At 52.1% G+C, this 27,647-nt stretch overlaps 1 protein-coding gene and 1 long non-coding RNA gene across 3 annotated transcripts in view; one reads left to right on the top strand and one right to left on the bottom strand.

Moving 5' to 3' along the window:
* COL6A2 (collagen type VI alpha 2 chain) overlaps nucleotides 1-25,493 on the bottom strand; it is a 37,378-nt gene extending 11,885 nt beyond the window's left edge. For both annotated transcript variants that reach the window (XM_081024918.1, XM_081024919.1), the window contains exons 1-25: nucleotides 25,419-25,493; nucleotides 13,015-13,160; nucleotides 12,312-12,910; nucleotides 12,156-12,176; nucleotides 11,333-11,398; nucleotides 6,854-6,907; nucleotides 6,729-6,773; nucleotides 6,416-6,442; nucleotides 6,172-6,198; nucleotides 6,023-6,067; nucleotides 5,375-5,428; nucleotides 4,910-4,972; nucleotides 4,347-4,409; nucleotides 4,033-4,122; nucleotides 3,415-3,477; nucleotides 2,901-2,963; nucleotides 2,594-2,656; nucleotides 2,232-2,294; nucleotides 2,003-2,053; nucleotides 1,688-1,723; nucleotides 1,277-1,339; nucleotides 1,053-1,115; nucleotides 838-873; nucleotides 549-594; nucleotides 178-330 (exon numbers count right to left, since the gene is read on the bottom strand). In XM_081024918.1, coding sequence (XP_080881044.1) covers nucleotides 178-330; nucleotides 549-594; nucleotides 838-873; nucleotides 1,053-1,115; nucleotides 1,277-1,339; nucleotides 1,688-1,723; nucleotides 2,003-2,053; nucleotides 2,232-2,294; nucleotides 2,594-2,656; nucleotides 2,901-2,963; nucleotides 3,415-3,477; nucleotides 4,033-4,122; nucleotides 4,347-4,409; nucleotides 4,910-4,972; nucleotides 5,375-5,428; nucleotides 6,023-6,067; nucleotides 6,172-6,198; nucleotides 6,416-6,442; nucleotides 6,729-6,773; nucleotides 6,854-6,907; nucleotides 11,333-11,398; nucleotides 12,156-12,176; nucleotides 12,312-12,910; nucleotides 13,015-13,126 — 1,966 coding nt within the window. In that variant the 5' untranslated portion in view covers nucleotides 13,127-13,160; nucleotides 25,419-25,493. The remainder of the gene's footprint in view (nucleotides 1-177; nucleotides 331-548; nucleotides 595-837; nucleotides 874-1,052; nucleotides 1,116-1,276; nucleotides 1,340-1,687; nucleotides 1,724-2,002; nucleotides 2,054-2,231; nucleotides 2,295-2,593; nucleotides 2,657-2,900; nucleotides 2,964-3,414; nucleotides 3,478-4,032; nucleotides 4,123-4,346; nucleotides 4,410-4,909; nucleotides 4,973-5,374; nucleotides 5,429-6,022; nucleotides 6,068-6,171; nucleotides 6,199-6,415; nucleotides 6,443-6,728; nucleotides 6,774-6,853; nucleotides 6,908-11,332; nucleotides 11,399-12,155; nucleotides 12,177-12,311; nucleotides 12,911-13,014; nucleotides 13,161-25,418) is intronic.
* LOC308487093 lies at nucleotides 201-5,889 on the top strand. Its single transcript, XR_013991670.1, has 3 exons — nucleotides 201-341; nucleotides 1,306-1,426; nucleotides 5,400-5,889. It is a non-coding gene; the product is annotated as an uncharacterized lncRNA (long non-coding RNA).
* Nucleotides 25,494-27,647: the final 2,154 nt, after the last annotated feature.

Raw genomic sequence — 27,647 nt, 5'->3', positions numbered from 1 at the left:
AGGGGGCTGGCCCTGTGCCCGCTGTCACCACCCACACCCGCCACCCTCAAGTGGGCGCCTTGGGACCCTTGGTAATGCTAACGTCCCTCCCTTGCATTTCTGTCCACCCTCGGACTCCTGGAACCAGATCTCAGGGCCTGCTGGCCACCCGCCCCGGCCCCTGTGGGCACAGCTGACCGGTCTCGGACTTGGGGTCCTTGGCGATGGCCCCCAGCCGGTTGACCACGTTGATGACGAAGTTCTTCTCCAGCGTGAAGTTGGTGTAGCCTATGCTCTCAGAGCTGTCGATGACAAACACCACATCCAGGGCACCACACCGCTTCTCGCAGTCTGTAGGCAGTGTAAGGGCACTGCTGTGCGCACTCACCACAGCGGGACACCCCCCAGACCTCAGGGGCACACAGCCAGGGGCATGCTGGGAACCGTGACTGCAAGAGGGGGCGCGGGACTCGGACGATGACCCGACCCCTGGATGAGAGCACCCAAGGACACAAAGTCCTGGCCCGGGGGCAGCCCTGCTCCACTGCCATGTGGGACCCAAGACTCACCACAGCACCCGCACGTCTCCCGCACGTAGGTCATGACATCGCACTCCTGCAACAGAGGCCAGCCCGGCCAGCACAGTGAACCCGGGAGGGGTCGAGGGGCCGCCTGCGGGGAATCTGCAGCCCTGCTCCCCTAGCCTCAGACCTCAGCCTCTGACCTTGGCGTGCTCCCCCGTTCTCTGACCTCATTCTCTGACCTTGCACTCTGACCTTGCTCTCTGACATTGCCCTCTGACCTCAGTTTTCGATTTTAGGAGGGAGGACACTGACTCCATCCCCGACTGACACCTACCGTGAGGCCAGGGTCTCCAGGGGGTCCAGGCTCTCCCTGGAGGAGGAAGGACAATAGTGAGAGGTGGCTACTGTCACAGCTGAGGCTGGGCAGGGTCCCCGCCCCCTCCATGTCCCCAATCCTACACACTGACTCCATTCTTCCACCACGGGCACAGACCTGTGGGTCGGGGTGCATGTTAGCCGGGGTGGCCCAGGGACCGGCAACTGACCTACCTCAGGTCCTGGGGCTCCTCTTGGCCCCCGAGGGCCTGGCTCACCAGGGGGACCAGGATCTGCCTGAGAAGAAAAAGGGAAGGGGGCACTCAGCAAGCACCCTGGGTGGTCCCTGCACACCGTCCTAGGCTGTGGGGATGAGGAAGGTCAAGGAAGGAGGAGAAGGAGGGAGGAGGAGGAGGGATGAGAAGGGAGGAGGGAGGCGGGACAAGAAGTATACTCACAGGCTCGCCCTTCTCTCCTTTCTGCCCAGGTGCTCCTTTCACACCGAAGTCGCCTCTGCCCCCCTGGGGCACAGGACACACATGTGAGCCCCGGGGAGGGAACATCTTTGAGAGAGCTCTGCTGACCCCTCCAGCCTTTCAAAACCCCCAGTGAGTCAGCTGGGACAGACATGCTTTGGTTGGAGAGCCTGGGCCTGCTGTTGGGGTTGGTTAGATGGTAACAGCTCAGGGCCCTTCAGGTGGCCGTGGATTTCGGTTAGAGAGAGACAAGTACTGGGCGCCACCACCACACTCAGCGCTCAGCTGGGGGCAGCCACTGCTGGCCCAGCAGGAGGTGAGGGGGCGTAGTGTTCCCACCTGGGGGAGTAGGGCACAGACCACCCCAGGTGGGTGCAGAGGGGCCCCTCGTACCTCAGGGCCGCGCGGTCCTGGCTCGCCTTTCTCTCCCTGGGAAGCAAGCACAGGTAGGGTTAGTCAGCACAGATCCCCAAGAGCAGACACGCTGACCCCTGGGGCATGGCTGGGGACCTGAAGGTTTTCTGCATCCCTCTCCCTTCCCTCACAGGGGTGGTCTCAATTACAATAATCTGGGTGAATGTGTCCTGCACTGTGTCTGAGACAATTCCTGGGGAACCTGTGTCTGCACCCAACATGTGACCCCCCACCCCCTCGTCCTGTCTCCCAGGATAAGGCCCGCCCCTCCCTCCATCCCATGCCAGGACTTACGGGTGTGCCTCGGGGTCCTGGGTAGCTGAAGCCAGGCCTGCCAGGGTCTCCCTGGAGGAGGGGAAAGAAAGAGTCAGTCACGAAGGTCCAGTGGGAAACGTGAGTGGTCAGCATGGACTGAAGGTGGTGAGGCCCGGCCTCGGGGAGGCATGCCATCCCCCAGATGAGAACAGGAGCTCTGCCAGGCCTCCTGACGTCCCTCCAACCCCCAGGCGAGGGGAGGGCGTACCTTGGGGCCAGGCTGTCCCGAGTCTCCACGGGGACCAGCATCACCGGGGTCTCCCCGAGATCCCTGAGGTCAGAGAAAGCAGGGAGTTGGTAGACTGACCATGTCCAGCTCTGACCGCCAGGAACACTGCCTTGTTGCCCCTCTTCCACATGCCCCCTCCTGGCTCCCAGGCCCCACCGGGTAAAGCTGGACCCCTCAGGGAGGAACAAAGGTGTGAAGTGCATGGGGACCCTTGGTCCCTGTCCCACTGCCTGAGTTTGCCATGGGGACAGTGTCCTGACCGAGGACAGGAGGACCCAAGTGGCAGTACAGGGGCCTGAGCCCCAGGGCCACAGGGCCCTCCCAGATGTCCTGCTACTGACCTGCTTCCCGGGCTCCCCGAGAGCCCCCTGGGGACCTCTGGGTCCAGGCAGGCCTCGGTCTCCCTGCAGAGAAAGGGGACAAGGGCAGCTCTGAGAGCCTGTCGTCAACATGGGGACGTCACAGGGTGGGGGGGGCCTGCTGTCCTCCAGCAGGTCCTGGGCGTTGCCTTGGTCCTCAGCCCTGAGCACAGTGCCCCCCACTACCCCCCTGCAGGGCCCGCAGAGGGAGAAGGGCTGGGAGGGGCAGGGGGTCCCAGGTGCAGCCCAGTCCTGCCAGGGAGCTGGGTGCTGCCTGCCACTTGCTTACCTTAGCTCCTTTGCCACCAACCTCCCCGGCCAGTCCCCGGGGCCCCTCGGGGCCAGGGTCCCCCTGTGAGAAGAAAGGCCCAGTTAGTCTGGGGTGTGTGTGTGGGAGGTGAGGGAGAACACAGAACTCCCTGGCGGGAAGGATCCCAGATTGAGGAGGGTGACACTGGAAGCAGCCCTGCCCGCTCGGTCTCATGCAGCCTGGCAGGGACCTCAGCCGTTTCCAGAGGAGGGAGCCCCTCCTTCCAGCTCCTCACCCACATCTCCCAGGGAGCTCGGACGTTGCTCCAAAGGCACAGACCCCTTCACGGCTACAGGCCACGTGTGCCAGGGCAGGGGCCTGTGCACCTGTGCACGGCACACGTGGGACTGGCCGAGCCCCCTGAGGTTCCTCGGCAGGTGTCCCCCCACAGGCCGTGCGGCCTTTGTTCTCCCTTGTCCCTGGGACCCTCAGCGCCAGGGTGGGGATGCTGTGTGGGACCCACAGGGACCCATGTGCAGAGGTGAACACTCACCTTCTCGCCTTTGGGGCCCTCGCTGCCTGGGCTGCCCTTGGTTCCGGGGTCTCCTCTGCGCCCCTGTGGAGAGTGGGTGTGTGGGTGGGGGCCACACAGGGACCCCTCACTCGGCTCTCCCCGTGAGGACTCTGGCTTTGGGGCCTGGGGACCCCTGCACTTGGCCTCAGCACAGACCCTCATTCTCTGCAGGTTGGTTTGGTTCCAGCCCAGGATTTAGGAAATGACGGCAGAGCCCCTGCTCCGCGGGCAGGCTGGGTGAAACCTTAGTTGACATGACGGGGATCTGGCCTGGCCCCGCTCAGCACGGTCACTCAGCTCACTTCTGGGCCAGGCCAGGAGGATAGGCCCGGAGGCGGGATATCCCTGGGAGGGCGGGGTGGGCTGGGAATGCTGGGTGGGACCCCACAGAGTGTGTGTGGGCTACGTTAGCCCTCGGGAGGGCAGGGTGGCGACACAGTACCACTTCACAGGCACTGAGCGTCCAGCAGGGATGTGGCCCAGCCCTTCCACTGCTGCAGTAGGGTCATGGAGACACCCTGGGGACGCCTCAGGCTCCGAGGGACCCAGGGCAGGGCAGCAGCCAGGAGGGGCCGGGCAGGAGGGGCGCGAACTCACTGTCTCGCCTTTGGGTCCTCGGGGCCCAGGCCCGCCTTTGGCTCCTTTCACACCAGAGCTTCCTGGGGCTCCGTTGTTGCCTTGATAGCCCTGTGGGGAAGGGACAGCTCAGCCAGGCGGCATCACCTGGGCCACACTCGGTCAGGTGGGACCGTGTTTGCCTCAGGGAGTGGACGCCCTGTCACATGGCAGTGGGACAGAGAGGCTGGTGGCCTGCTCAGGGCAGGGGGCCGGTGAGGGGGCCTGCCGTCCCTCTGGCCCCCTCTGTGGGCACCACCGGTGTGTGGCTGGGGTGGGATGTCAAGGGCACTTGCCTTGCTCCCCTTGGCCCCGTTGTCTCCTGGGGGTCCTCTGCGTCCTGGGCGGCCAGCATCCCCCTGTAAGGGTGGGGAGAAATCAGCCTCTTGTTCCTCAGATGCCAGTCCTGGGACAGGATCCTATTGGGGCCCCCACCCCCTCTGTAGGGCACACTCCTGGGGGCAAGGCCCTGGGCAGCCGCACAGATGAATTAATCAGACACTCCCGTCTGATGCTGGCTTCTCGTGGGGGCAGGGGGAGGGCAGGGAAGGCTGCTCTTCCTGTCCCTCTAGTGTTCTGGGTAGCCAGGGGAGTGACGCAGGCAGGCAAAGTGACCTTCACATGGCCTGAGGCAGTAACCCCACAGGCACCTGAGAGCCTGGTCCTGAGTTAGACCCCAGAGGGTGGAGCCCTGGGCAGGACAACAATAGGCCCCCTGCCCATGACAGGGACTGGCCCTCTGCTGTCCTTCCCGGCCCGGCGCCTCCCCCAGAGGCGGGCGCTACAGCAGGAAGCAGGCACTGGCAGGGCGGTGACCCTGCTGTGCTCTGGCCGCTGCCACCTTGGCCTGGCCACCTACCTTGGCTCCTTGGTCTCCTGGCTCCCCAGGGCTGCCTGCTTCCCCTGGATAACCGTCGGGGCCCTGCAAGAGAAGAGGGGAGGGCTGCACTCGGGGTCTCCCCATAAGCCCAGGGCCAGCTGACATGGGGAGGGTAACCAGCCCCCATTTTCTGGACTGGACACTCCACCCTGTTCTCAGCTGCCTGGACCCACTGGGCCTGGGTGGGATGACCAGACAAGCTCAGTGCTGAGCCCTTCAGGACTCTGGGAAGCAGCCACCCTTAACGGGACCCACGTGTCCCCAAGGCCATTTTGTCTTGTTGTGACTTCAGCCCTGGTTGAATCCTGGTGGGGGTCAGGGACAAGCAGAGCAGGGCTGCAGGCAGTGTCCACGCTCAGGGACTCCAGCTTTCCCAGCCCCACCTGGGGCCCAGTGCCTCCAGAACCAGGGGTTTAACGTGGGAGGAGCCGAGGCTGCACTTACCCGACTCCCGGGGTCTCCCTTGCAGCCAGGAGGTCCGATGCGCCCCAGCTTGCCCTGAAGGAGAACGGGGAGCAGAAATGTGTCAGGGGTGAGATGTGGGGATGATGTGCCCCAGTGACAAGTGTAAATGGTGGGCCCAGTGCATGCTGGCCTCTGTGCACCGGGCATGCGGCGTGTGACCCTGTCTTTCAATGGCTTGACTATCATGGCGACACCTTTGTGGAGGTGGGAGAGTCCCTGGTTTCAGCTGGGAGCATGAGTGTCTAGAGTGCCCCCCCACATGTGTGCATGTGTGTGCCCATTACAGGCATGTGCACGTGTGATGTGCTTGTACATGTCTGTGAAATGCCGGTCGGGCTCAGCTGGGTTCTGCAGAGCCGGCTGGGGAGTTCCTGCAGGGCTGGGCTGTGGTTCTCAGAAGTAGATGTCCATCCTGCTCTTGCAATGTCCTTATTTGTCCTGCGTCCCCTGGACACGTGCAAACTGGGGCTGCCCAAACCACAGGTTGTGGGCAGTAGCCAGTGTGCCCAGTGGCCATGCTCAGGGAAGGACCCGAGCGTCTGAGGAGGTTCTGCTCACTCCGGTGGCATCTGAGATGCTGTCCACTGCCCTCCCGCCCCGCCCGTGACACGCCCGAGGGCACTCTACCTTCTGTCCGTCAGTCCCATTCTTGCCAGCCAGGCCACTGGCGCCCTGGAGGGAGAAGGAAAAGGGAACGCCATCAGCCCCAATTGCCACCCCCTTGGAGCAGCCGGAAGGTGGGATGCCCAGCCTGCCCAGCCCAGCACCCCGCTTACCTTCCGCCCATCGGCTCCAAATTCTCCCTGTGCAGAAGGAAAATGAGGCCATTAGCTCAGGTCTCCAGGATCACACACCCACCCGTTAAGGACCCAAGTCTGCCCGCAGCCAAACACGAGGCCAGAGGGACCCCAGAACAAGACCACCCGGCACCAGGCCATGGCATGCCCCCAGCAGGGACCACAGGCTCACTGAGGACACGGGGAGGGGCTGGGAGGTCTGGCTGCTCAGTCAGAATCTCACCTTCTCTCCTTTGAAACCAGGAACACCCTGAGGTTGGAGGAAAGAAAAACCGCATTAGGATGGGTGTGTGCAGGAGCCAGAAGGCAGCCATCAGAGTGGGTGGTGGTCACCAGTCTCGGGTGGAAGGGCATGACTGGGGCTCAGGCTAGTCACTTGGTTTGGGGACAACATTCAAAATATTGAGGTGCTTCACTTCCTTGGGTTGGGGCAGGAAGGGTGGGCTGATGCCGTGGGCCGGCCCCACCTGGAGCCAGGCAGCACTTGGCTTGACCCCATGTCCCCAGCCACTGGGGCAGGGCTCAGGGCAACTTGCCTTGGGTCCTGGGAATCCGATGGGGCCTTCGATGCCTGGATCCCCCTGTGGAAGAAGAACAGAGGGCCATGGGTGTAACCCCAGTCTTGGGGACGGGCCGCTAGATGGGGTGGGAGGACACTCACCTGTCGCCCTTTCTGTCCAGGCTCTCCAGGTTCACCCATGTTGCCCTTGGCACCCTAAAAGCAAACACAAAGGTAAACTGAGGCAACAAGGGTGGGTGGGCCACCAGGGACCCTGTCACGGGCTCCTGTGAGGTAGAAGTGAGAATCTTGGGGCCAGGTGGCTCTGTCCCAGGACAGGGGAGATCAGGGTGGCTGTGGGAGCACCTGGCCAGCAGCCTTGCAGACCTGCATCTAGGTAGCTAACTTCCGAATTCAGAAGGAAGAAAACACAAAGCTACTTGGCGCAAACTTTCTCTGTAACAGTGTTTCAAACTCTGTCTCGCCTCCTCAGAGGTGAGGTTCTGGCCCGTCTGCCTTTCTCCATAATGTTCTACATGAATTACGGCGTTTCTGATACTCTGGTATGAATTTTGGAACGATTTCATTTTGTACAGGTCTGTTAGGAAAATGCAGGGCAACTGGACCCCTTAACCGTCTTGTTTAACAAGCGACCGAACTGGTCTTTGTATGAATTCACATCACTAACAGTAACATCCTCCACATTTTGTTGATGTACTTGACCTGCTTGTTTACTTTTCAAGAGTATTTTAAAGATTTTTGTTAAAAACTATAGCTAACATACAATATTATCTCAGTTTCAGGGGTACACCATAGTTGTTCAACACTTACAGACCTAAAGAAGTGATCACGATGATAAGTCCAGCAGCCGTCTGACACCATCCCACACTATCACAATAGTATGGACTGTATTCCCATGCTGTACATTACATCCCCATGACTTGTTTGTTTTATACCTGAAATGTGGACCTCGTATTCCCCTCCCCCTTCCTCCCTTTTTAATTTTTCAATTACAGTTAACATTCGATATTATTATATATTAACTCCAGACGTATAGCATAGTTTAGATGTTTATATAATTTAAAAAGTGATTCCCCCTGACTAGTCCCCACCTGCACGATACATAGTTATTACCATATTATTGACTATATTCCCTGTGCTTCACTTTACATCCCCCTGACTATTCTGTGACTACCACTCTGTACTTCTTAACCCCTCACCTTTCTCATCCTGCCCCCAACCCCTCCTGTGACCCTGACAAATCTAGTACCTATCTGACACCACACAGTCATTACAATATTATTGACTATGTTCCTTATGCTATACTCTAAATCCCCATGACTGCTATGTAACCATTAATTTGTATTTCTTAATCCTGTCCCCTTTTTCACTCAGCCCCCCAACCCCCTCCCAACTGGCAACCATCAAAATGTTCTCTGTATCTATGAGTGTGTTTCTGTTTTATTTGTTTATTTTGTTCTTAGATGCCACATATAAGCGAAATCACATTGCATCTGTCTTTCTCTGTCTGATATACTCCACTCAGCACAATACCCTCCAGGTCCATCCATGCTGCCACAGATGGTAAGAACCCATTCCCTTCCCTGGCTGAGCAATATGCCATTGCATATATGTACCACCTCCTGTTTACCCATTTTTCATAGACAGACACCCAGGCTGCCTCCACATCTTGGCCATTGTAAACAATGCTGCAATGAACATATGGATGAGCACATCCCTTCAAAGTAGCATTTTGTGTTTCTTTGGATAATTACCCAGAAGTGGGATTACTGGGTCCTTCTTCGTCTCTTGTGATAACTTTTGTTTTTAAAGTCTGTTTTGTCTGGTGTAAGTATTGCTACCCCAGATTCTTTTTCTTTTTTCTTTTTTCCATTTCCATTTTCACAAAACATCTTTTTCCATCCCTTTACTTCCGTCTGTGTGTATCTTTCAATCTGAAGTGAGTCTCTTGTAGGCAGCATATGTAAGGGTTTTGTTTTCTTATCCACTCAACCCTCCTATGTCTTTTGAGTGGAGCATTTAATCCATTTACATTGAAAGTAATTGTTGATAGATATGCAGTTATTGTCACTTTATTATTCATAATTTTGATATTTTTTTTCCTTCTCAAAAAAGTCCCTCTAACATTCCTTGTAATACTGGTTTGGTGGTGATAAACAACTTTAGCTTTTTCTTGTCTGGGAAGCTCTTTATCTCTCCTTTGATTTTAAATGATAGCTTTGCTGGGTGGAGTGATCTTGGTTGAAGGTCCTTGCTTTCCCTCACTGAATATTTTCGGTGAATCCCTTCTGACCCGCAAAGTTTTTGTTGACAAATCAACTGATAATCTTATGGGGGTTCCTTTTAAGTTACTAGTTACTTTTCTCTTGCTGCTTGTAAGAATCTCTCTGTCTTTAACCTTTGCCATTTTAATTATAATGTGTCTTGGTGTGGGCCTGTTTGTGTTCATCTTGTTTGTGTTCATCTTGTTTGGGACAAGATGTGTGCTGTGCTCCCTGGACTTGTATGTCTATTTCTTTCACCAGGTTAGGAAAGCTTTCAGTCATTATTTCTTCAAATAGGTTCCCAATCCCTTGCTTTCTCTCTTCTCCTGGTACCCCATGATGAAAATGTTGTTACGCTTGATATTTTCGCAGAGGTCTCTTAATCCTCAGTTTTTAAAAATTCTTTTTTCCTTTTGCTGTTCTGATTGGGTATTTTCTGCTACCTTGTCTTCAAAATCACTGATTCGATCCTCTGCTGATCTAGTCTGCTGGTGATTCTTACTAGTGCATTCTTCATTTCAGTTATTGCATTCCTCACTTCTGACTGGTTCTTTTTAATGGTTTCTATATCTTTTTTTTTTTTTTTTAATGCTTGCTATCTCTTTATTGAAGTTCTGACTGAGTTCCTTGAGCATCCTTATAACCACTGTTTTGAACTCTGTCTCTGGTATGTTGTTTGCCTCCATTTCATTTAGTTCTTTTTCTGGAGTTTTCTCCTGTTCTTTTTTTGGGGGGATGCATTTCTTTGTTTCCTCACTTTGGCTGCCTCCCTGTGTTTGTTTCTATGTATTAGGTAGATCTGCTATGTCTCCCAGTCTTGGCTGGGTGGCCTTATGTAGTAGGTGTCCAGTGGGGCCCTGACAGTCTCCCTGGTCACCTGCACTAGGTGCTCCAGGAGTGTCCCTTGTGTGGGTTGTGTGTGTCCTCCTATTGTAGTTGAGCCTTGATTGCTATTGGAACGTCAGTGGGTGGGACTGATCCTCAGGCTGGTTGGCTGTGGGGTTTGGCCACGTCCACAGCCTACAGGCTGCAGTGCGGAAGGCTTACCCCACTGAGTGGGACTCACCCTAGTGGGCTCTGGTGCCTGTTGAGACCTCCCTTTGTTTATGCCAGTTATGGGGCTAATTGGGCAGTGCTCTATTGTGGTCTGAAGCCAACCTCCAAGTACGTTGGTTCTGTGGCCTCTTGGAAGGGGCTTAAGTGCAGGCCCAGGTCACCCACTGCCTGTGACTGCCTGGGGACTACCTGGTAGGAGTGACAGAACGATCCATGGTTATTTGCTGCCTGTGCTAAACCTGCAGGCATGTGGGAGAGGCCACAGTCTGAACCGAGGTTGGCTGCCACCAGTACCAGGCCTGGGGTAACTCCACAAAAATCAAGGACACTCCGAAGCCTGCGGCCGGTTGTCGGTTCCCATAAGGTTCAGCTGCAGAAAAAGCCTCCTGCACTGAGAGTTGGGTGGGCGGGATCTCAGTGAGTCAGCAGGGTGGAGCTGTGGGGTTTACCAGACCAATCAGATTTAGACTTGGACGTAAGCGTAGGGGCGGGCTCAACACAGGAAAGATGGCTCCTGCTTGTCGGCTGCACAAGAAGAGGACACCACACAGGGAAAATGCCAGCTGTCCTCCAGGCCTCCGCCTGAAGTCACACACCTCAGTTTGCCCCATTAGTCTCCAACGCCCCCAGAGTTATTGTCTCTTCGCTGGAGCCCAAGGTGAGTACCTGTGAGTGAGTCTATGTGCCAGCTGTTTAAGAGGACAGCTGGGTTTCCCGCAGCCTTCCATTCCACCCAGATGGTCAGAATTCCCACTGTTTTTCACAGCCAGATGTTGCAGGGGCCCCTCTTCCTGGCACCAATACTCTGGGCTGGGGAGCCTGGTGTGAGGCTGGAGTTTCTTGCTCTTCCGTGGGGAATCTCTGAGATATCCTTCCCAATTTTCATCTGCCACATGGAAGTTTGGGGTCAGCCCATTTTGTGTCTCGTGGTGGCTTCTTTATATCCTTAGTTATCAAACTTTTGTTCAGCTAGACTTCAGATGTTTCTTCAGGTTGATTGTTCTATAATTTAGTTGTAACTTTGATGTTTTATGAGATGAGGCAAGTATAGTGTGTATCTACTCTGCCATCTTGGATTGTTCTCCTTGAAGAGTATTTTAAAGGCAAATTTTAAAAATAAAAAAGTGTCCCTTCTTTTCCCCAAAATGCCATTTAAAAGGAAGTAGATAAAAACTGAATTTTAATTCCTCCAGGGTCAGCTATGTTGAGCCCGTGTGTTGTAGTTTATGCTACATTTGTAGTTCAAGAGGGGTTGGGGCTTCCTGGCAGTGTGGACCCCAGCATGGTCTGCGCATCTTACCTTCTGTCCACGGTAGCCCTTGGGGCCAGGGGGCCCAGGGATCTCCAGACAGCTCACCTTGTAGCACTGAAACAAGAAGCAAAGGGCAGTGTGAGGCCAGCATGGGAGTCGCAGCTGGGGGTGGGGGATGGGAGGGCACTGCCCAGGCTCCCAGCCGCTGGGGAGTGGGCCAACCTGAATATGGGGCTCGATGAAGGACTAGATTTGGGAGGCGCCCACCAGGGGGCTGGGGTCTACACAAGCTCTAGCCAAATTTTAGAAACAGGCTGGGCTGACAGCAGCAGGGGTCACATAGCGGGTGGCTAGGCTCCTCGTGCTTGTGTGTTAACTCGGTGCTGCGAGCAGCTGTTCTGGGAAAGGCTGTGCTTGTAGGAGCCGAGTGGACTGGGAGGCACTCCTTCTTGTGAGCTGGCGCCGGGACACACAGGGCCAAGGGTAACGTCAGGGACCCAGGCAGCAGATCCCTTGCTGGGTACCCCACACCCCCGTCTTCTCCTGGCCTAGCTCAGGGGGACATAGCCTGTCAGTCTGGAGGGCCACCCTCCACCTTGTCCACTTGGCCGTTGCTTGGTGGGCGACCCTAACGCTGACCCTAACACCGACGCTAATGCAGACTTCCTGGATTTCAGCAGCAAGGTTTGGGTCAGGTGCCCTTCCTCCAAACCCGTCTCAGGCCCTACACGGAGCACAGGGGCCTCTCTCCCTTGCCCCGGGGGACACCACGGTGGTGCCAGGCGCAATGTGTAATCTCTGCTGGGTCAGCTCAGAAGCCCCCAGGGCGCGCGGCAGGAGCAGGGCTGGCAAGGACCACAGTGCCTCTCACCTCTCCATAGGCCTCATGTTTCTGCAGGAAAGACGGAGAGAAACCCTGGTTAGCGCCCAGGCGGAGCATGTAGTAGGGAACGCAGGCCATCGCGGCGAGCGGGCCTCACCCACAAGGGGTGGGCGGGGCTGCAGCCGAGGGGCGGGGCCTGCTCACCATGGCCTTGATGATGCGGTTGATGGCGTCCTGGTCGATCTCCGTGGAGTCGGGCCGCATGGTGGCGTAGTTGCTGCGGTAGAGCTCCAGCGGCGTGCTGGCGAGGTCGCGCAGGCCCTGCTCGTTCAGGTTCCGGTTGGGGGCCACGGCGAAGAGCCGGATGCCCTCCTCGCGGGCCCGCTCGGCCTGCAGCTTGATGCCGCCACACGGGCTGCCGGTGACGTGGCCATCGGTGATGACCACCGCGAAGTTGACCGCTCCCTTGGCCCCGTGCTGCCGGACCTCCCTGGTCATGTTGCCCAGCGCGCAGTCGGTGAACGTGCCGCGGCGGAAGGAGCGGATGGCCTGCAGGCTCTTGGTGAAGGACGCGCGGTCACTGCCGGGTGGGCTGAACACCTCCACCTGGTCGGAGAAGTGCAGGCCGCCGTAGCGCCAGCTTAGGGCCACCTGGTCCAGGTACAGCTCGTCCTGCAGCTGGCTGATGAACTGCGGCACGAACTGCTGCATGTGGTACAGGAGGCTGTCGGTGGGGGACTGCATGGTGACGCTCTCCGAGGTGTCCAGCACGAAGTACACGTTGACGGGGCAGTCGGCCTTCTCTGGGGACACGGACCGAGGGCCGCGGTGAGCGGGCCTCCCCGCTGCCAGGCTCTGCCACACCCCTCTGCCCACCCACGGGCCCCCAGCCCGCCACCGCCGGTACCTGGGCAGTTGTTTCTCTCGGAGGTGCCGGGGGCGACGACCTCCTGCTGCTGGGCGTGGAGCGTCCCCAGGAGCCCCCAGAGCAGGAGGGCAGAGCAGCGGCCTCGCAGCATCTCGGCAGCACCCGTGCGCCCTGACGCCCTCGTCCTGCAACCGGGGGGAGTGGCCACTGCAGACGGCGTCCCACGGAACCTCCGTTCCGGGAGCCCCTCCTGTCCCTGAGCCCCCCCATGGTGGGGGTGGCACACACAGCGTGTCAGCCAGCACCTGGGCTCAGGGACCCTGGGAGGGGGCCGCAAACATTTATCGATGCAGAGACCCCAAGCTTCTGGCTGTGTTCTGGGTGGGATGAGCACGTTCCAGGCCGTCGCTGCGCGGGAGCCTGGGTCGCTAGGCAGATGGGCGCATTTTCCGGAACTGAAATGCTAGTGACGTGCATCGTGAGGAGGGTGGGGGGAGGGGGTGTGTGGGGGACAGGGAAGAAGGGTCAGCTGGGGGCAACTGGGAGGAGGGGCACTGGGAAGGGCCAGAAGCCCAGGCAAGGCAGAGTGGGTTGGTACTTGATGCCAGCTGTCCAACTGACCGCATGCTGACCAGGTAGGAAGAATGGCGTGGGGTGGAATGTGGGGTCCGCCATACAGGCAGGCCTGGGGAGCTCGGGGTGGGGGACCTTCCCTAGAGCCAGGGGAGGTGTGCCTGGCATGTTTCGTTGGATCGGAGGTTTTCCTGCTGCTTGCTGCCTCTGTGCCCAGGCCCAACTCAGGACCAGAGGACCTGGGGGCTGGGCTGGGTGGGCAGGGTCTGGGGACCAGGCGTGGAGGAATGGGGCCTCTCTGTGGGAGTGTGGGGAAGGGGCTTGGCCCAGCTCTTCTGGTAGGGGCCCCTGCAGCCTGCTTTGCACAAACCCCTGCTGTTCCCAGGAGCCCCTAGAACAGAGGGCGGACCCAAAGGAAGACCTGGCAGTCTCCACCCCCCGCACTTGGGGCCCTGCTGGTGGGGAGCAGTGGCTGGTGGGCCCGTGCAGGGCTGGGGTGAGGGGTGGTGCCTGGACAGCTTTGGGGGGAAGCAGACACACCAGGGGCACTTCAGTGCGGTTTTACTGGTGACGCCCCTCGATGTTGTGGGGACCTCCTGTGTTTGAGAGGGGGTAGATGTGTCGGCAGGTGCCACCACACTTGGGTTTAAGGTGAAGAGGGGCTAGTCCTGGCATAGTTAGAGGTGAACAGGACGTGCCCTGCCTCCGCCAACGTAGAGTCATGGTTGGGACAAGAGGCCGTGATGCTGCAGGTAAGAGCCGTGACCCTGTAGACAGTGACAGTTGCTGAGGTCAAAGCAAGCTCAGGGGATCCAGGAGGGCGATCGATGTGTCAGAGTGAGGACCCAAAGGAAGAGTGCTCCTGGCTGAGCAGAGGCTGGTTCCAGGGGGCGGGCTGGGGGCAACACTCGGTTGAGGTGGGGGCTGAGGAGGTGGGGTGAGAGGCAGACCAGGGCATGATGAACCCAGAAGCCACGAGGGAGTTGGACTATGACAAGGGGTCCAGGGCCATCAACCACTAGTGACGGCCACTGTGAGACCTTAGGGGGACCGGTCAGGGCTGAAGACAGATGTGGGCACATTCCATCCTCTACTACCTGTCACCCTGCTGGCCCTATGGGGGGAGATCCCACTGGGGGCACCAAGGTGCCACCTTGTCCTGTCTGCTACGGGTGGGGGAGGAGGGGACCGACAGGCCAGGGAGACTGCACCCAGATTGGTACTGCTCTGTATGTACACACACCCCACACATCACATCACACACACCACACACACTGAACACACATCACACCCTCGCACACATAAATGGAAAGATGCCCACATAATAAGTGTACTGGTGGAAAGATTCTCAAATGTAATGAAAAATACCTACACAGGAAAAACACAATAGCAACAACACAGGAAACACCTAAAAAGAAAAATCTGGCATTGTGCTCGGCAGCCTCCATGGGGGCCCCAAGCACTGCAGCCTCTGGTATCCACGCCCTCATGAGTCCTCTCACACACTGAATCACTGCTGGCCTGTGACCGACAATCATGGAAGTGATGGCATGTGAGTTCCAAGACTAGGTCCTAAAAGACATGTGGCTTTTGCCTGGCTCGCTGATAGGGAAGCCAGCTGTTCAGGAAGACACTCACGCAGCCTCTGCAGAAGCCCTTCAGGGGAAGAATGGAGGCCTCCAGCCACGGGCTGGGTGAGTGAGCCACCTGACAGGCAGGTCTCCCATCCCAGTCAAGACTCCACGTGACCATCATCTTGGCCAATATCATGACTGCACCTCACGAGGGGCTGACCCTGAGCTAGAACCACCTAGCCAAGCCCCTCCTAAAATTCTGACCCAAATAAACTATGAGGTAGTAAATGTTTATTGTTTTAAATCACTAAGTTTTGAGGAAATTTTCATTACAGCTATAGATAACTAATAAAGGCATCAAACTTTTCTCCACAGTATTGTGGACAGAAGACAATGAGATAATAACATTAGAGTTTTAAGGAAAATAAAATGACCCGATGATGTCTTCCCAGCCAGCTTATCTTTCATGTATAAAAGTTTCAGGTAAAAATGAGCTCAGGTCTATGCCACCTATATGCCATTGCTAAAAAATTCTGCAAGGAATTTCTGCAGACAACAGAGAAATGAATACAAATAAATAAGAAAGCAAAGAAACGAGAAATACAGTAAAATGTAGAAAATGAAGAGAAAAAGAGCCAGGAAGCATAAAATTAAATGCCAGAAGTATCACAAAGATCGGTTGTGACCATAAATACATTTTTAAGGAACATATTGGAGAGACACATCTTGTTTTTGGATGAGAAACATAATATTTAAGAATATCAATTATTTCTAACAATCTACAATTGAATGTAATTTTGATTAAAATCTTTTTTTTTTTTTTTTTTTTTTTTTTTTTTTTTTTTTTTGCTGGTAGTATCTGTTGACAAAAATGAATCTAAGATTTACCTAGAAGCATAAGTAAAAGTAGCTCAGAAAAATAAAAAGAAATGAAGGGTGATGAGGAAACTTGCATTATCAAATGCAAACAGTACAATAAAATTGCAGTGATTAAGAATTGTGGTTTTGGTGCTGGAATGGGCTGACAGATCACACAGCAAGAGGCATAACAACATACATGAACAGAGGAAATGAGGTGGTGGGCTTTCAGAGCCGTGAAAGGGGCTGGCACAAGGGTTCACCGTGACTAGAAATAAAGGCAATCCGTCCTCACATAGAGAACCCAAACAAATTCCAGGAGAAGTAAGTAACTGAGTGCAAAACATGGACCAAAAGCCTTCGAAAAAATAGAACGGATGAAAGGGCGATGAAATATCTTCTGTGGTTACTCTGTGCCAGACACTAAGCTATATCTCTTCATTAAGACTCACAACAGCCCTCGGACTAATAATACCCATCTCACAGCTAAGGAAACTAAGAGTACGTGTAGATAACTGGTCCAAGGTGCTCAGCTAATAGCCGAGCTCCAAACCCAGGCAGCTTGGTTCCAGGTTCACACTCCTGATAACGGCTCCCACACATGACTTTCATTACAGCAAGAGCAACACGAAAAGAGTGAGAACACCAAGAGCCAGGCAACAGTCTTCCCAATATGTGAGCACAATTTCATATTCTGAAGCTTTAAACATTTTGATGGCCCATTATTAGGTGTGTAAATGTTTGTACTGTCGTATCTTCTTGCTATATTGAATCTTTTGTTAATATATAATGTCTTTCTTTGTCTCTTGTCACTTTTTTTATTAAAGTCCATTTTATCTGATATTAGTATGGCCACCCCTACATTCTTTTGGTTCCTCGTTGCATGGAATAACCTTTTCTATCCTTTCACTTTCAATTAGTGTCTTTGGTTCTAAAGTGAATCTCTTGTAGACAGCATATAGTTGGATCATGTTTTAAAAGAATTCATTCTGCCAGTCTTTGTCTTTTGATGGGAGGGTTTAATTCATTTACAATTAAGGTAACTACTGATAAGGAGAGGCTTACTTCTGTCATTTTACCATTGTTTTCTATATATGAGGTGTGATAAAAAAATACGGTGAATGTTTAAATTAAAAAAATTATTACATTAAAAAAAGATACATTGCCATTTATCCCCCTCAAAACATACGCCTTGCTTTGAGCACACTTATTCCCATCGTTCTTGCCACTTTCTGAAGCAGTTCTGGAAGTTCTCTTTCATGAGTGTCTTTAGTTGTGCTGTCATGGCTGCCTTCATGTCCTGAATTGATTCAAAATGTTTACCTTTCATGGTCATTTTGACTTGGGGGATGAGCCAGTGTCACACGGTGCCAGATCCAGTGAATAAAGTGAATCAGGACACACCTATAGCGTTTTTATTTGACAGAAATTGTGTCTTTTACTGCAATAATTTTTAAAATTTAAACATTTATTGTATCTTTTGATCACACCTTGTACCCTATAGCTTTTTTGTTCCTCATTTCCTGCATTACTGTCTTCTTTTGTGTTTAGTTGATTTTTGTAGTAGAACATTTACATCCCTTGTTCATTTCTGTTTGTGTATATACTTTAGGTATTTTCTCTGTGGTTACCATGGGGATTACATTTAACATCCTGAAGTTATAACACTTTAATGTGAATTTATAGCAGCTTTACTTCAATAGTATACAAAAACTTTGCTTTTATACAGCTCCATCCCCAGCCCTTTCAGTTATCGATGTCACAAAATTACATCTTTATATACTGTATGTCCAAAAACATAAGCAAATATTTTTAATGCATTAGTTCCTTAATTATGTAGAAAATAAAAATTATGTGGAGTTACAAACCAAAGTTACAATAATACTAGCTTTTGGACTAATAATTGTTTTTAAAATATATTCATTTCTTAACTCATGTAGAAAACAAAGAATGGAGTTACACACCATTGTTACAATAAGAACAGTTTTTATAATTGTTCATGTATTTATCTTCGTTTCTTCTATGGCTTCAAGTTATTGTCTAATGGCCTTTCATGTCACCCTGCAGGACTCCCTTGAGCATTTCTTGCAGGGCAGGTCTAGTGGTGACAAACTCTCAGCTTTTGTCTATCTTGGAATGATTTTATTTTGCCCTCACTTTTGGAGGACAGTTTTGCGGGACACAGGATTATTGGGTGACAGTTATTTTTTTCTTTTAGCACTTTGACTATATCAGCCCATTGCCTCTGGTTTCCAAAGTTTCTGATGAGAAATCTGCTGATAATGTTATTGAGGCTCCCTTGGATATGATGAGTTACTTTTCTCTGCTGATGTTAAAATGCTTTTGTTGTCTTTTGACAGTTTGATTATGATGTGTCTTAGTGTGACAGTCTCTTTGAGTTCACTCTCCTTGGAATTCACCAAGTTTCTTGAATGTTGAAATTTGTCATTCATCAAATTTGGGACGTTTTTAGCCATCATTTCTTCAACTATTTTCTCTGCCCTTTTGTTTCTTATCTCTTTCACTCCCATAGCATGTATGCAGGTCCTTTAGGCTCTGTTAACTTTTTAAAAATATTTTTTCTTTCTGTTCCTTAGAACACTGTCCTATCTTCAACTTCACTGATTCTTTCATCTGTCTGTTCAAATCTATCTTTGAATGAATTTTTTCATTGTTGTTATTGTACTTTTCAGGTCCATTATTTCTTTTTAGATTCTATCTAGGTTTTCTATCTCTTTATTAATATTTCCATTTTGTTCAGACATTGTTTTCTTGACTTTCTCCAAGCCTTCCTTTAGTTCTTTGAGCATTTTTAAGATGGATGTGTTAAAGTCTTTGTCTAGTTGATCCACCATCAGGTCTTTTTCAGGGACAGTTTCTGTTGGTTTATATTTTTTCATTTGGATGGGCCATATGTTCCTGTTTCTTTGTGTGTCTTGTGACTTTTTGGTAGTTGAAAACTGGACATTTGAATCTAATAATGTGATAACTCTGGAAATCAGATTCTTTCGCTTCCCCAAGGTTTGCTGTGTTTTTGTTTGTTTGTTTTTATTGTTGTAGGCTTTCTCTGTGCCAGTGATCAGCCTGGGTCATAAATGTAAGCTATTCTCTGGTCTTTTCTGAGCCTGCACCTTCCTCTTGGCATATACATGCAGTTGCTTTTTGAATGCCCTAGTCTTCACTGTTGGGATCCCAAAAGGAGAAAAAGAAAAATAAATGGGGAAAACAGATGTCAACACTTTAAATTTCCTGGAAGTCAATTCAGCCAGAGAGAAAGGGGCTTGCCATGATGGGGGAAAGTGTGACAACAGTGGCAGCCTTGATAGGTTTAAAAAGAAAATATTACACAAGGTACCTTCTCTGATCACAATAGGATAATGTTAGAAGTCAATAACAGAAGAAAAATGGGAAAATTCACAATACTGGAAATTATACAACTCACTTTTAAATAACCGATAGATTAAAGAAGAAACCACAAGAGAAATTAAAGAGACAAATAAAAATGAAAATCAGAGACAAATAAAAATGAAAACAAATTATACCAAAACATGGAATACAGTGAAAGCTGTGCTAAAAAGGGAAATGTACAGCTTTAAATGTTTACAAACAAAACAAAACAAGAAACATTTCAAATTAATAACCTAACCCTACAACTTAAGGAACCTGAAAAAGAACAACAAACTAAACCCAAAGTTAGCAGACGGAAGGAGATAACAAAGATTAGAGTAGAGATAAATAAAATAGACAATAGAAAAACAACAAAGAAAAATCAGTCAATCCAAAAGTTGGGTCTTTGAAAAGATCAACAACATTGACAACCTTTAGCTAGAATGACTAAGAAAGAAAAAGAGAGAAGACTCAACTTACTAAAATGAACTTGGGGGCTTTACTACCAATTCGACAGAAATAGAAAGGATTATAAGAGAGTACTATAAGCAGTTGTACACCAACAAATCACATAACCTAGATAAAATGGAAAGTTCCTAGAAACACAAAACTTATAAAGACAAAATGATGAAGAAATAGAAATTCTGAATAGACCTATAGATAGTAAGGAGATTGAATCAGTAATTGAAAATCTCCTAACAAAGAAAAACGCTGGACCTGATGACTTCACTAGTGAATTCTACCAAACATTTATAGAAGAACTAACACTAATACTTTTCAAAGTTTTCAATTGCAATTCACCAAACTTCAGTTGAAGAGGAGGAAATACTTCCTAACTCATTCTATGAAGCCAACATTATCCTGATACCAAAGCCAGACAATAACACTATAAGAAAAGAAAACTATAGACCAATAACTCTTATGAACATTGATACAAAAATCCTCAACCAAACATTAGCAAACAGAATTCAACAGGATAGTAAAAGTATTAAACACCACGACCAAGTGAGATTTATTCCTGGAATGCAAAGATGGTTCAACATATAAAAATCTATCAGTGTAACACACCATATTAATAAAATAAAGGAAAAAACCCTCATGATCATCTCAATCGATACAGAAAAAAAACTTTTGATAAAATTCAACATCTTTTCATGATAGAAACACTAAAAAAAATTAGAAATAGAAGGAAATCACCTCAATATAATAAAAGCCATATGTGAAAATCCCATAACAAACATTATACTCAATGGTGAAAGACTGAAAGTTTTCCCTCTAAGATCAAGAACAACATAAAGATGCCCACTTTTGTCACTTCTATTCAACATAGTATTCGAAGTCCTAGCCAGTGCAATTAGGCAAGTAAAAAAATAAAAGTCATTCAAATTGGAAGGGAAGAAATGATTGGTTCACAGATGATATTATCTTATATGTAGAAAACCCTAAATATTCCACAAAAAGATACTTATGTGTAGAATAAATAAGTTTAGCAAAGTAGCAGGATATAAAGTCAACACTTAAAAATCAGTTGTGTTTTTAGACACTAACAATGAACAATATAAAAAGGAAATAAAGAAAACAATTCCATTTACATTAGCATCAAAAGAATAAAATACTTAGGAATTACCCTTACCAAGGAAGTGAAACACTTATTCACTGAAAACTAAAACATTCCTGAGAGACACTGCAGATATAAATAAATGGAAAGATATTCCATGTGCATGGATTAAAAGATTTAATATTAAGATGTCAATGCTACCCAAAGCGATTTATAGATTCAATACTATCTCTAACAGAATAATGATATTTTTACAGAAATAGAAATATCCATTCTAAAATTCATAAGGAATTTCAAGAAACTGCAAATAGAATAAACAATCCTGAAAGACAAGAACAAAGCTGGAGGACTCACACTTCCTGATTTCAAAACTTACACAAATCTACAACAATCAAAACAGTGTGGTACTGGCATAAAGATAGATATATAGACCAATGGAATAAAATGGAGAGTCCAAAAATAACCCTTGCATATGTAGTGAAATGACCTTTAACAAGGGTGTTATGACCATTCAATGGGGGGAAAGACAATTTTTCAAAAAACAGTGCTGGGAAAACTGGATATCTACATGCAAAAGAAAGAAACTGGAACCTTAACTAACACTATACACAAAAATTAACTCAAAATGGACCCATGACCTAATGGAAGACCTAAATCTATAAAAATTTAGAAGAAGACATGGGGCAACATATTCACAACATTAGATTTGGCAATGATTTCTTGGATATGACACCAACAGCACAAGCAACTAAAGTAAAAATAGACAAATTGGACTTCATAAAAACTTTTTTTGTGAGTCAAAAGGCAACCTGCAGAGTGGGAGACAATATTTGCAAATTATTTTTCTGATAAGGGATTAATATCCAGAATATATAGAGAACTAAAACTCAACAAAAACAACAACTCAACAAAAACAAAAAAACAAATACCCCTATTCAAACATGGGCAAAGGACTTGAATAGACTTTTATCTAAAGAAGACATACAAATGGCCAATCAGCACAAGAGAAGATGCCCACCATCACTAATTAGAGAACTGCAAATCAAAATGGTGAGATACCACCTCACACGCATTAGGATGGATACTAGCAAAAAAATCAGAAAATAAAAAGTGTTGAAGAGGTTGTGGAGAAATTGGAATTGTTTGGTAGGAATGGAAAATGGGAGAGCTGCTATGGAAAACAGTATGATGGTTCCTTAAAAATATAGAAATAGATTTACCATATGATCTAGTAATTCTACTTCTGGGTATATTCTCAAAAGGATTGAGAGCAGGGTCTCAAAGAGGCATTTGTGCACCCATGTTCATAGCAGCACTACTCATTATAGCTAAAATGTGGAAGCAAGTGTCCACTGATGGATGAAGGAGTAAACAGTGGTCCATGCTCACAATGGAGTATTACGTATTCAGCCTTTAAAAGGAGGGAGATTCTAGCACATACATTACAACATGAATGAATCTTAAGGAAATTATGCCAAGGAAATAAGCTAGTCACAAAAGACAAATACTGTAGGATTCTAATTATATGAGATATTTAGTATCTCAAAAATCATAGAGACAGAAAGTAAAATGGTGGTTGCCATAGGCTGGGCAGAGGGGGAACGGTGAGTTATTGTTTAGTGGAGACAGAGTTACAGTTTTGTGAAATGAAAAGTTCTGGAGATGGATGGTGGTGATGGCTGCACAACAATATGAATGTTAATACCACTGAATTGTACACTTAAAAATGGTTAAGATAGTAAATTTTACATTATGTGTATTTTACCACAACTTTTTAAAAATGGGGGAGGGAAGCTTACAAATTAGTAAGAAATCAGCTCCCGTAAAGAACATGGGGAAATCATAACCAGGAAAGTAACAACACTACAAACTGTCAGTGATCAAAAAATGTTGAACCACACGAAAATCAATGACACGCAGACAAACCAACAAGGTGCCCACTCTTCTCTGTGAAATTGGCAAATGAGGAAAAGACAGTGACACTGCCCATTGTGTCTCCCTGGTGATGAGCACCAGGGTCCTTCTCCACTTCTCTGGTGGGCATCTGACTCTGCTGTCCTGGAGCACCGCCCCTCCAAGCTGGGGTGCCCACCTCCCATGTGATCATTACAGCATCTACAGTGAGCTGCCATGAGGCTGAGCCACTGGTGTGGCCTGGGGCGTTGACATGTTTTATGTCCCCGTCGAGTCTGCACAGTCTGTGGAAAATGTTGCTTCATGATAAGGCCCAATGCCAACGTGTGCCCCTCAGGTGGGGACCAGGGCCCCAGGGCCTGTTCCTCCAGCTACCTCCCATGAACCCTGCTCCTTTGCTGTGCCCCACACCAGGCCCCACCCAGCTTTGCACAAATGTGCGAAAGGAGCCACAGGAGGAGCCGCCCCACTGAAGTGTGAGGCTGTGTTTAAAAGGAGAGAATCTAACTATTGGTGTTTTTCTTAATAATCACAAGAGCAGTATAAAGCGTGTTGCGGCTGCTGACGTGGTCTACCTACAGCTCGCGCACCTGGAGACCCCGAGCGGCCCCGGCAGGTAAAGGGCAGATGGATGCCCAAACCTTGCGGTACAGAAGAGAGTGCAGGCTGGGGAGGAGGGTGGGCGTGGCCATACCTTTTGCTGAGGCCCCAGGAAGCTCCTGGGGGCCCAGGGCCTTCTCCCTGGCACTGGCGGTTCCTTCCGTCCTGGCCCACCCTAGGGAGCTGTCTGAAGGCAGCTCTGCTGCCTACGGCTCCCCACGGCTCCCCATGACACCCAAGGGACTGCAGCTGGGCCCTGTACAACGGAGCCATCTGTGCTGTCGTGGGTGTGCACTGCCTGGTACAGGCGACCACACCTCACCCAACCAGGTGGCACAGTGGATGGAGCCCGACTTTGCCCCTGGACGTTGCTTTCCATGTGGCTTCCACTGCAGATGTGCCCAACTACCCCGACCAGCTCTGGTCTTCATAGGCCTCCCAGGTCACTTTCACCAGCACAGCTTCAAAGCGGCTGGAGTGGCCCAGTGGCCTATTGAGACCTGTGTCCTGCCGAGGGGACACACCTGGGCCCCGGGTGCCCAGCCCCTCCAGTCTGGCCAGGAGATTCCAGGCCCTCTCCCCAGCCCCCTTCTCCTGTGTCCCAGTGATGGGAGGAAGGCAGGCAGCTTCCTTCCGGGAGCCCCAGATGCCTATTGGCCTCTGGGCCTGGCTTCTTAAGCAAACGTGAGATGGCCTCCTGGCCTGACTCCTCTACTGGAAGGAAACAAAGGGGAAATCTGTGGCTCTCAAGCCTCCTTTTTGGGCATCCATCTAAAAGTGAAGATCCTCTCCTCGGGGTCAGCTGGGTAGATGGGGGAGGTGGGTGGGTGTGAGCATGGGAGCCGGAGCTCTTTCCCTGGGTACAGCGGCCATATTCCAGGTGGGTACTGAGCGGGATGGCTGGGTGATGCCCTGCTGTTTTGTGTGTTGTTATGGTGTTAGTAAGATCAGTAAGCCTCTCAGCAATTGACACCCCCACACCTTGCGGGTGCTGGGCTCCTGAGGCTCTGCTGGGCCCTGTGAGGAGTCCCGGCCAGGGTATAAAGGAGCCACCACAGGCGAGATCAGCAGTGTTCCCACCTCTCTCTGTGACAGCCACTCAACCCGCTGCTTAGTTTCCCCAGTAGACTTCGTGGGGGAGGTCGGGTGGAGGGTGTATGTGTGGGGGTACACCTCCAGCCTCAGAGGAATGGGGGGCAGGCTGAGCTGTTGCTGATTCCCAGGGTAGGGGGTATGTGATCTGTGCTCTCCCCCCACACCATACCCTCCCTCCGGGTGTCAGAGACGCCCCTCTTGTTGCCCCCAGGAACTCATTCTAGCCCCCACCACTCCTTCCAGAAGGAGGACAACCGTCTTCCTGGGGCCCAGGGGAGAGGGGCCAGTACCACTGGAGACTCTGTACCCAGTTCCACTTCAAAGGAGGGTTCACCCAGGGGGTGATTTGGGCCCTCCACCCTCCTCCAGGCCAGAGATGACACCAAACTTCCCAGGACCCGGCATGGGTCTGCCTAGATGCTGAGCCCTTCCAGCCCTTGGTGACTTGGGGTGGCAAGTTCCAGCAGAGAGCCAGAAGTGCTGCGTCTTAGCACTGAGCCCGGGGATAGGGAAGAAGCCCCCCACTGAGCCCCAGAAGAGGCCAGGAGGAGGCAGCACACAATTAACTGCGCCCCCTGGTCCCAGTGCCTGACGCACCAAAGACTTGGACGTGCAGAGCTTCGACCCAGGGCCAAGTGGTTGAAGTGGGGCCAGAGGGCGGGCGTGGGCCCCCAGACCCTGTCGGGAGATTCCTTACCGCGAGGAGAACCAGTCGGGGCGCCGGCCGAGGGGAGCCCCACCCTGGGTCCCCCGCGCTCCCGCATTGTCCTGTCTGTCCGGCAGGGCTTGCCAATCAGCAGGACTGATTGAGGACCCGGGGTCCAGGGCCGGACTACAGGTCCTCACGCGGGGGGTTCCTGGCCCGGGGCCGGAGGGGCGCTTACCTGACTTCCACGCGCGGGGCGCCCTTGCGGGACCGTCCGGAGGAGGCTCCGGGTCCAGACAGCGAGAGAGCGGGAGCCGAGTGGGCAGGAGGGAGGGGACCGCGGGAGGGGCCGCCTTATATCCACCCCGCCCCCTCCGAGCCCTCCCCACCCCTCCCCGGACGCGCGGCCACCGGGAGGCGCTGCGGCCCCGCGGATGGGCCGGTGGGGGTAGGAAGGGGAGGGAGGGGAGGGATGGAGGGGGAACCAGGAGGGCCCGGAGTGGGGGCTGCAGGCAATGGGCCCCCACAGGAGACACGGCGAACGTGGGGCGTTGCCACCTCTCCAGAAGCCGTCCAGGGCGAAGTCACAGCCGCTCCCCACTCGCCGGGCGCGTCCCCTCCCGGCCTGGGCGCTGAGGACGCCGCCCCGCCCGCGGGCCCTCGAGGGGGCGCCTCGACTCCCCCTAGAAGGATTGCCCTGGAGGCACTGCAAGGTCCGCCTGCGAGCAGCCCCTAGCTCAGTGTCCCCTGCCCAGTGTCCCCCCTGTGCCCGGCGCTGTGGGGCGCGGTCAGGGCGCGAGGGCCAGCTGGGAGGGGCGAGGGCTGCAGGCCAGGACAGCCCGAGCCTCAGGTGCTCTGGGAGGGGTGTGAGGGCCCCCTTCCTAGCAAGAAGCCCACAGATGCCTTTTTGGCTCTGGGCCTTGTGATGTCCCTACCTGAGCGGAGTTTCGGAGAGGGTGAGAGGGGGGTCCCCACTCCCAACCCTGGAGGGCAGCCTCCCAGGACCAGAGCTCCTCCTTGAGATGGAGTGCAGGCAGGCCTGGGGGCTAGGCCACAGCATTGCCATCCTTGGGGGTGCCAGACAGCCCAGTGGGGCTCCAGCCTCAGATGAGCAGCTTTGCAAATCTCTGGTTTAGTCCCCTGCCCCCAGGAGAAGAGAGACCCCAGAGCTTCCTGGTCCCCTGTGTGTGCCCCGGGAGGTCTCTGTGTGCATGCCCTCTGGTCTTCCCTACCACTTCTTTCCATCTGTGCCCTGACTCTGCACCTGCGTGCTGTCTCCTGGCCAGACAGTAAGGTGGCCGGGGGCAGGGGTCTGTGGAGGCAAGTGTGTGCTGAGTGAGCCAAGCAGCAGTGACTGGTCGAACAGACACTAGACAGGACACCCCTGCTCTGCCGTCCAAAGTCCTACAAGTTTGCCCTGGTCCCCTAGAGACTCCCACCTGCTCCCGGCCCCCAGAGACCCCTCAGGCTGGGCACCCATCAGCACCCACTCAGCCTCCAACAGCGCCCCTCCCCGGGCAGTGCCAGTGACCACTGTGCTCAGCCACAGTTCCTTTCCTGTGGGCCATGGGTGCCTGCAGCCAGGGGGCACTGGAGAGGGTGTGTGTGCACCTGTGAGTGCGAGCGTCTGTGTGTCTATGTGTACACGTGCACGAGTGTGCTGGCCCCGTGGTGACCAGAAGCAAAGCTCAGGTTCTGCTCCAGGAGCCTGCTAGCTGAGGCCCGTGTGCTGGCCTCTGTATCCACCTGCCTCCCTCTGGTCCGTGCTCCCCATGGGGCTGCTCCCTAGGGCCCCAACACAGGCCCATTCCTTTAGTTAGGGGTTACTTTGGCTACAGGTGCCCCCATCAGCCTGCCACTGCTTCTCCCCCACCCCAGCCCCCTGCCTGTCCTTCACAGCAGTCTTACCTGCACGCCCGTCATCTTCCACCCCTCCCGGACCCTTCATGGCTGTTGCCCCATAGATCTCCGATCACATCCTTCTCAGAGGTCCCCAGGGACACAAGGAGTGCAGGAGGGGGTCCTGATGGCCCACCACTGGCAGGAGGAGGGGCCACTGTCCTGGTTGGTACAAGGGGGCCCAATTGCTAGATTTCGCCAGGGGTGATCTGGGAAACCATCCCAGGGGAAGAGAGCACGTTGCAGGTACAGGGACTCAGGCATTTGGAGGGGATGGTGGTTTGGCTGCTGAGTGCACAATGGCCTTGCAGAGGGATAACAGGACCGAGCAGCTGACCAGTGAGAGGCTGAGTGATGACCAGAAGCCTCTTTGGTCTGAAGAGTAATCCCATCTGCCAGATGTGCTGTCCTTGTCACAGCAGATTAATAAGGCCCTTGGTGGGCGATCACATTCTTTTCCATCCTAATTAGAAGAGAGATCAGAACAGTTTGCCTTCACATGGGAGGGACAATAGTGCTCATTCACAGTTGGCCCCAGGGCTGAGCTAACGCCTGCTATGTCCTAATA

The sequence above is a fragment of the Rhinolophus hipposideros genome, assembly GCF_964194185.1.
Source record: "Rhinolophus hipposideros genome assembly, chromosome: 2".
Lineage (NCBI taxonomy): Eukaryota > Metazoa > Chordata > Mammalia > Chiroptera > Rhinolophidae > Rhinolophus > Rhinolophus hipposideros.
The sequence above is the reverse complement of the archived record's forward strand: the minus strand, read 5'-3'. Positions and strand labels throughout refer to the sequence as shown.